This window comes from Oncorhynchus masou, chromosome 23 (assembly GCF_036934945.1).
Source record: "Oncorhynchus masou masou isolate Uvic2021 chromosome 23, UVic_Omas_1.1, whole genome shotgun sequence".
Classification (NCBI taxonomy): Eukaryota; Metazoa; Chordata; class Actinopteri; order Salmoniformes; family Salmonidae; genus Oncorhynchus; species Oncorhynchus masou.
The window spans coordinates 3,778,562-3,787,397 of NC_088234.1; the positions used below are offsets into that span (position 1 = coordinate 3,778,562).

General features: G+C 42.6%; 1 protein-coding gene across 2 annotated transcripts in view; it reads right to left on the reverse strand.

The window, feature by feature from the left end:
- aimp1b (aminoacyl tRNA synthetase complex interacting multifunctional protein 1b) overlaps positions 1-7,782 on the reverse strand; it is a 32,833-nt gene extending 25,051 nt beyond the window's left edge. For both annotated transcript variants that reach the window (XM_064930977.1, XM_064930976.1), the window contains exon 1: positions 7,702-7,782. In XM_064930977.1, the coding sequence (XP_064787049.1) occupies positions 7,702-7,739 (38 nt within the window). In that variant the 5' untranslated portion in view covers positions 7,740-7,782. The remainder of the gene's footprint in view (positions 1-7,701) is intronic.
- Positions 7,783-8,836: the final 1,054 nt, after the last annotated feature.

The window sequence follows — 8,836 nt, forward strand, 5'->3', positions numbered from 1 at the left end:
GGTAGTCTCCACCAGGTGAAGTGTCCTGGGTAGTCACCACCAGGTGAAGTGTCCTGGGTAGTCTCCACCAGGTGTAGTGTCCTGGGTAGTCTCCACCAGGTGATGTGTCCTGGGTAGTCTCCACCAGGTGAAGTGTCCTGGGTAGTCTCCAGGTGATGTGTCCTGGGTAGTCTCCAGGTGAAGTGTCCTGGGTAGTCTCCAGTTGAAGTGTCCTAGGTAGTGATGTGTCCTGGGTAGTCTCCAACAGGTGAAGTGTCCTGGGTAGTCTCCACCAGGGGATGTGTCCTGGGTAGTCACTAGGTGAAGTGTCCTGGGTAGTCTCCAGGTGAAGTGTCCTGGGTAGTCTCCAGGTGATGTGTCCTGGGTAGTCTCCACCAGGTGAAGTGTCCTGGGTAGTCTCCAGGTGATGTGTCCTGGGTAGTCTCCAGGTGATGTGTCCTGGGTAGTCTCCAGGTGAAGTGTCCTGGGTAGTCTCCACCAGGTGAAGTGTCCTGGGTAGTCTCCAGGTGAAGTGTCCTGGGTAGTCTCCACCAGGTGAAGTGTCCTGGGTAGTCTCCACCAGGTGATGTGTCCTGGGTAGTCTCCAGGTGATGTGTCCTGGGTAGTCGCCAGGTGAAGTGTCCTGGGTAGTCTCCACCAGGTGAAATGTCCTGGGTAGTCTCCACCAGGTGATGTGTCCTGGGTAGTCTCCAGGTGAAGTGTCCTGGGTAGTCTCCACCAGGTGAAATGTCCTGGGTAGTCTCCACCAGGTGATGTGTCCTGGGTAGTCTCCAGGGGAAGTGTCCTTGGTAGACTCCACCAGGTGAAGTGTCCTGGGTAGTCTCCACCAGGTGAAGTGTCCTGGGTAGTCTCCAGGTATGTGTTCTGGGTAGTCTCCAGGTGAAGTGTCCTGGGTAGTCTCCAGATGAAGTGTCCTGGATAGTCACCACCAGGTAAAGTGTCCTGGGTAGTCTCCACCAGGTGATGTGCCCTGGGTAGTCTCCACCAGGTGAAGTGTCCTGGGTAGTCTCCACCAGGTGATGTGTCCTGGGTAGTCTCCACCAGGTGAAGTGTCCTGGGTAGTCTCCAGAAGGGAGTGACTGATGAATGCTTCATCTACTTTCCCCAACGCACAAGTGTTTATCTCCACACTGCTACCACAAGAAAAGACTTCCACCCTACAGCGGGAGAATGCAAGCATTTACCAGGACTGTGCCTCAAAACATAATGTCTTCCTGGCACACCACCCTGGACTTGAACAGCCTTTACTAGCAGCTCCACAATATTCCATCCCAAACATGCCCCCTGGACACAACTATGACAAAACAACCAACAAATACGGTTCACAGCTCCTGTCGCACACTGAGTATGTACATAGTCAATGGTAGTCTTCGAGGGGACTCCTATGGTAGGTACACCTATAGCTCTGTTACATCCTGGGTATGTACATAGTCAATGGTAGTCTTCGAGGGGACTCCTATGGTAGGTACACCTATAACTCATCTCTTGGCAGTAGTACTGTAGATTACTTTATCACTGACCTCAACCCAGAGTCTCTCAGAGCATTCACAGTCAGACCACTGACCTCAACCCAGAGTCTCTCAGAGCGTTCACAGTCAGCCCACTGACCTCAACCCAGAGTCTCTCAGAGTATTCACAGTCAGCCCACTGACCTCAACCCAGAGTCTCTCAGAGCGTTCACAGTCAGTCCACTGACCTCAACCCAGAGTCTCTCAGAGTATTCACAGTCAGCCCACTGACCTCAACCCAGAGTCTCTCAGAGCGTTCACAGTCAGTCCACTGACCTCAACCCAGTCTCTCAGAGCGTTCACAGTCAGCCCACTGACCTCAACCCAGAGTCTCTCAGAGCGTTCACAGTCAGCCCACTGACCTCAACCCAGAGTCTCTCAGAGCGTTCACAGTCAGCCCACTGACCTCACCCAGAGTCTCTCAGACCACAGTCAGCCCACTGACCTTAACCCAGAGTCTCTCAGAGGCATCAGTGAGTCCACTGACCTGAACCCAGAGTCTCTCAGAGCGTTCACAGTCAGTCCACTGACCTCTCCGGAGTCTCTCAGAGCGTTCACAGTCAGCCCACTGACCTCAACCCAGAGTCTCTCAGAGCCCAGTCAGTCCACTGACCTCAACCCAGAGTCTCTCAGACGGTGTTTACAGTCAGCCCACTGACCTAAAACCCAAAGTCTCTCAAAGTTCACAGTAGGGAAAAAACACAGTCCACTGACCTCAACCCTGAGTCTCTCAGAACTCACCAGTGAGTCCACTGACCTCAACCCAGAGTCCACAAGAACAGTCAGTCCACTGACCTCAACCCAGAGTCTCTCAGAACACTACAGTCAGCCCACTGACCTCAACCCAAACTCTCAGAGCACAGTCAGCCCACTGACCTCAACCCTGAGTTTAAATCAATCAGGCGTTCACAGTCAGCCCACTGACCTCAACCCAGAGTCTCTCAGAGAGTTCACAGTCAGGGAAACCCCATCAGACAAAAAGCAAAATCACAGTCTACTTGAACAGAGCAATACTCAGTCATGAGGCATCAAAGCCAAAAGAACTGAATAATATTAAGAAATGCTATAGATGGAAGGAAAGTAGTGTGGAAACCTACGACAACCATTACACCAACCAAAAACATAGAGGCCCAGAAAACCTGAGTCTACGCCTTCACTATGGTGAATCACTAAAACAATACAGAAATACACTACGGAAAAAGAAGGAACAGCACGTCAGAAATCAGCTCAATGGAATTGAAGAATCCATAGAATCGAACCACTTCTGGGAAAATTGGAACACACTAAACAAACAACAACACGAAGAGTTATCTATCCAAAACAGAGATGTCCGGGTAAACCACTTCTCCAATCTTTTTGGCTCTATAACAAAGAACAAACAGCAAAACAGCATGATCAAATACAAATCATACTTTCAACGATTAAAAGGCCAGAACCCACTGGATTCTCCAATTACATTGAATGAACTACAGGACAAAATAAAAACCCTCCAACCCAAAAAGGCCTGTGGTGTTGATGGTATCCTCAATGAAATGATCAAATATACAGACAACAAATTGGCTATACTTAAACTCTTTAAACACTATATAGACCTATAGACACTATATAGACCTATAGACACTATATATACACTATATAGACACTATATAGACCTATAGACACTATATAGACCTATAGACACTATATAGACCTATAGACCCTATATAGACCTATAGAAACTATATAGACCTATAGACACAATATAGACACTATATAGACCTATAGACACATTATAGACCCTATATAGACCTATAGATACTATATAGACCTATAGACACAATATAGACCTATAGACACTATATAGACCTATAGACACTATATAGACCTATAGACACTATATAGACCTATAGACACTATATAGACACAATATAGACACTATATAGACCTATAGACACTATATAGACCTATAGACACAATATAGACACTATATAGACCTATAGACACTATATAGACCTATAGACCCTATATAGACCTATAGACCTATAGACACTATATAGACCTATAGACACAATATAGACACTACAGTGCCTTGCGAAAGTATTCGGCCCCCTTGAACTTTGCGACCTTTTGCCACATTTCAGGCTTCAAACATAAAGATATAAAACTGTATTTTTTGTGAACAACAAGTGGGACACAATCATGAAGTGGAACGACATTTATTGGATATTTCAAACCTTTTTAACAAATCAAAAACTGAAAAATTGGGCGTGCAAAATTATGCAGCCCCCTTAAGTTAATACTTTGTAGTGCCACCTTTTGCTGCGATTACAGCTGTAAGTCGCTTGGGGTATGTCTCTATCAGTTTTGCACATCGAGAGACTGAAATTTTTTCCCATTCCTCCTTGCAAAACAGCTCGAGCTCAGTGAGGTTGGATGGAGAGCATTTGTGAACAGCAGTTTTCAGTTCTTTCCACAGATTCTCGATTGGATTCAGGTCTGGACTTTGACTTGGCCATTCTAACACCTGGATATGTTTATTTTTGAACCATTCCATTGTAGATGTTGCTTTATGTTTTGGATCATTGTCTTGTTGGAAGACAAATCTCCGTCCCAGTCTCAGGTCTTTTGCAGACTCCATCAGGTTCTCTTCCAGAATGGTTCTGTATTTGGCTCCATCCATCTTCCCATCAATTTTAACCATCTTCCCTGTCCCTGCTGAAGAAAAACAGGCCCAAACCATGATGCTGCCACCACCATGTTTGACAGTGGGTATGGCGTGTTCAGGGTGATGCGCTGTGTTGCTTTTACGCCAAACATAACATTTTGCATTGTTGCCAAAAAGTTCAATTTTGATTTCATCTGACCAGAGCACCTTCTTCCACATGTTTGGTGTGTCTCCCAGGTGGCTTGTGGCAAACTTTAAACGACAGTTTTTATGGATAGCTTTAAGAAATGTCTTTCTTCTTGCCACTCTTCCATAAAGGCCAGATTTGTGCAATATACGACTGATTGTTGTCCTATGGACAGAGTCTCCCACCTCAGCTGTAGATCTCTGCAGTTCATCCAGAGTGATCATGGGCCTCTTGGCTGCATCTCTGATCAGTCTTCTCCTTGTATGAGCTGAAAGTTTAGAGGGACGGCCAGGTCTTGGTAGATTTGCAGTGGTCTGATACTCCTTCCATTTCAATATTATTGCTTGCACAGTGCTCCTTGGGATGTTTAAAGCTTGGGAAATCTTTTTGTATCCAAATCCGGCTTTAAACTTCTTCACAACAGTATCTCGGACCTGCCTGGTGTGTTCCTTGTTCTTCATGATGCTCTCTGCGCTTTTAACGGACCTCTGAGACTATCACAGTGCAGGTGCATTTATACGGAGACTTGATTACACACAGGTGGATTGTATTTATCATCATTAGTCATTTAGGTCAACATTGGATCATTCAGAGATCCTCACTGAACTTCTGGAGAGAGTTTGCTGCACTGAAAGTAAAGGGGCTGAATAATTTTGCACGCCCAATTTTTCAGTTTTTGATTAGTTAAAAAAGTTTGAAATTTCCAATAAATGTCGTTCCACTTCATGATTGTGTCCCACTTGTTGTTGATTCTTCACAGAAAAATACAGTTTTATATCTTTATGTTTGAACCCTGAAATGTGGCAAAAGGTCGCAAAGTTCAAGGGGGCCGAATACTTTCGCAAGGCACTGCATATAGACCTATAGACCCTATATAGACCTATAGATATTATATAGACCTATAGACACAATATAGACACTATATAGACCTATAGACACTATATAGACCTATAGACACTATATAGACCTATAGACACTATATAGACCTATAGACACAATATAGACACTATATAGACCTATAGACACTATATAGGCCTATAGACACTATATAGACATACAGACTATATACACTATATAGACAGTATATAGACCAATATACACTATATAGACACTATATACACTATATAGACAGTATATAGACCAATATACACTATATAGACCAATATACACTATATTGACCAATATACACTATATAGACACTATATAGACACTATATAGACACTATATAGACACTATATAGACCTATAGACACTATATAGACCTACAGACACTATATATACACTATATAGACCTATAGACACTATATAGACACTATATAGACACTATATAGACCTATAGACACTATATAGACACTATATAGACACTATATAGACACTATATAGGCCTATAGACACTATATAGACACTATATAGACACTATATAGACCTATAGACACTATATAGACACTATATAGACACTATATAGGCCTATAGACACTATATAGACACTATATAGACACTATATAGACACTATATAGACACTATATAGACCTACAGACACTATATAGACCTACAGACACTATATAGACACTATATAGACCTATAGACACTATATAGACACTATATAGATACTATATAGACCTTATATAGACCTATAGACATTATATAGACACTATATAGACCTACAGACACCATATAGACCTATAGACACTATATAGACCTATAGACACTATATAGACCTATAGACACTATATAGACCTATAGACACTATCTAGACACTATATAGACCTATAGACACTATATAGACACTATATAGACACTATATAGACACTATATAGATACTATATAGACCTTATATAGACCTATAGACATTATATAGACACTATATAGACCTACAGACACCATATAGACCTATAGACACTATATAGACCTATAGACACAATATAGACACTATATAGACACTATATAGACCTATAGACACTATATAGACACTATATAGACCTATAGACACTATATAGACACTATATAGACACTATATATAACTACAGACACTATATAGACACTATATAGACATTATATAGACCTATAGACACTATATAGACCTACAGACACTATATAGACACTATGTAGACCTATAGACACTATATAGACACTATATATAACTACAGACACTATATAGACACTATATAGACCTATAGACACTATATAGACCTACAGACACTATATAGACACTATATAGACCTATAGACACTATATAGACACTATATAGACACTATATAGACCTATAGACACTATATAGACACTATATAGACCTATAGACACTATATAGACACTATATAGACACTATATATAACTACAGACACTATATAGACACTATATATAACTACAGACACTATATAGACACTATATAGACACTATAAGTACCTACATACACTATATAGACACTATATAGGCCTATAGACACTATATAGACACTATATAGACCTATAGACACTATATAGACCTATAAACACTATATAGACACTATATAGACCTACATACACTATATAGACACTATATAGACCTACATACACTATATAGATACTATATAAACCTACAGACACTATATGCTACAGTTTTGGCATTGTAAGCTATCAAAACTCATAGACCTACAGCTCCATGCAAAGTTGACAGAGAGAGAAGAAGAGAAAGCCCAACAGATCCAGGCTCAATGCAAGATTGAAATAGAGAGAAGAAGAGAAGGCCCTACAGATCCAAGCTCAATGCAAGGTTGACAGAGAGAGAGAAGAGAAGGCCCTACAGATCCAAGCTCAATGCAAGGTTGACAGAGAGAGAAGAAGAGAAGGCCCTACAGATCCAGGCTCAATGTAAGGTTGACAGAGAGAGAAGAAGAGAAGGCCCTACAGATCCAGGCTCAATGTAAGGTTGACAGAGAGAGAAGAAGAGAAGGCCCTACAGATCCAGGCTCAATGCAAGGTTGACAGAGAGAAGAAGAAAAGGCCCAACAGATCCAGGCTCAATGTAAGGTTGACAGAGAGAGAAGAAGAGAAGGCCCTACAGATCCAGGCTCAATGTAAGGTTGACAGAGAGAGAAGAAGAGAAGGCCCTACAGATCCAGGCTCAATGCAAGGTTGACAGAGAGAGAAGAAGAGAAGGCCCTACAGATCCAGGCTCAATGCAAGGTTGACAGAGAGAGAAGAAGAGAAGGCCCTACAGATCCAGGCTCAATGCAAGGTTGACAGAGAGAGAAGAAGAGAAGGCCCTACAGATCCAGGCTCAATGCAAGGTTGACAGAGAGAGAAGAAGAGAAGGCCCTACAGATCCAGGCTCAATGTAAGGTTGACAGAGAGAGAAGAAGAGAAGGCAGGTATAAAAGGTAGTTACCTAGGTCTGTGGTGGGGTGGGCAATGCTTTTCAGCCATGGTAGAGAGAGGAGTTGCCGAGGCGTTGGATATAACTGGCCAACTGACCGACTGACATCTGGGGTTAACACTTCTCTCTCTATCCCCCAATCAATTTCTTCCCCTCTCTCTCTCTCTCTCTCTCTCTCTCTCTCTCTCTCTCTCTCTCTCTGTCTCTCTCTCTCTCTCTCTCTCTCTCTCTCTCTCTCTCTCTCCCTCTGTCTCTCTCTCTCTCTCTCTCTCTCTCTCTCTCTCTCTCTCTCTCTCTCTCTCTCTCTCTCTCTCTCTCTCTCTCTCTCTCTCTCTCTCTCTCTCTCTCTCTCTCTCTCTCTCTCTCTCTCTCTCTCTCTGTCTCTCTCTCCTTCTCTCTCCCACATAGCTGACATTCTTCAACTAAGCACAACAGCAGGTGCGCTCACGGATCAAGTTCGCGCCAGTGTGGCGGCCGCACCGCTCCTCCGCATCTTTCCCTGCGTGCCATGTGACATGAGCATGTAGTGCACTGGGCCATACAGCCTTGGCCGCATACCACCCGGGTCGGGTTCAGGGAGAGGAGGGGGAAATCTACAGATGTAGGATCATAATTTGATCACTATTTTGTTGCTGAGAATTTCCTATCGGGAAATTGCAAACTTGTAAAAAGCCTCGTAAAAGTTTGTAATTTCCACTTTAAAAAAATGTCCGATGTGATTTGGTCTCAACGAAGAACGTATCAACCCCTGCAAAACTTTATAGCTGGATTATGTAACTTTTGGGCGGGGGGGGGCCCAAATTCACATAGAAATGTGAGTTATAAATCTGTCTCATTCAAAGCCAGTCTAAGAAGACAGTTCTATGTGCATTATTTCTACGCTTCCGTGCTCAAGTTCAGTTTTAGATTTATTTTTTTACTTTAGGTTTTGTGCACCAGCTGAAAATACAGTACAATATTTTTGGTTATGGAAAATATATTTCACCACGGTTTAGATGGTACATTGTTGGTTAAGGGGCTTGTAAGTAAGCATATTCACTGTAAGGTGTACCGGTTGTGACAAATACAATTTGATTTGATTGTCTACACAATAACCGCTTGTTTTGTCACACAAACTGTAACTAGGTGAATTAGTAAAGTTTTGGTA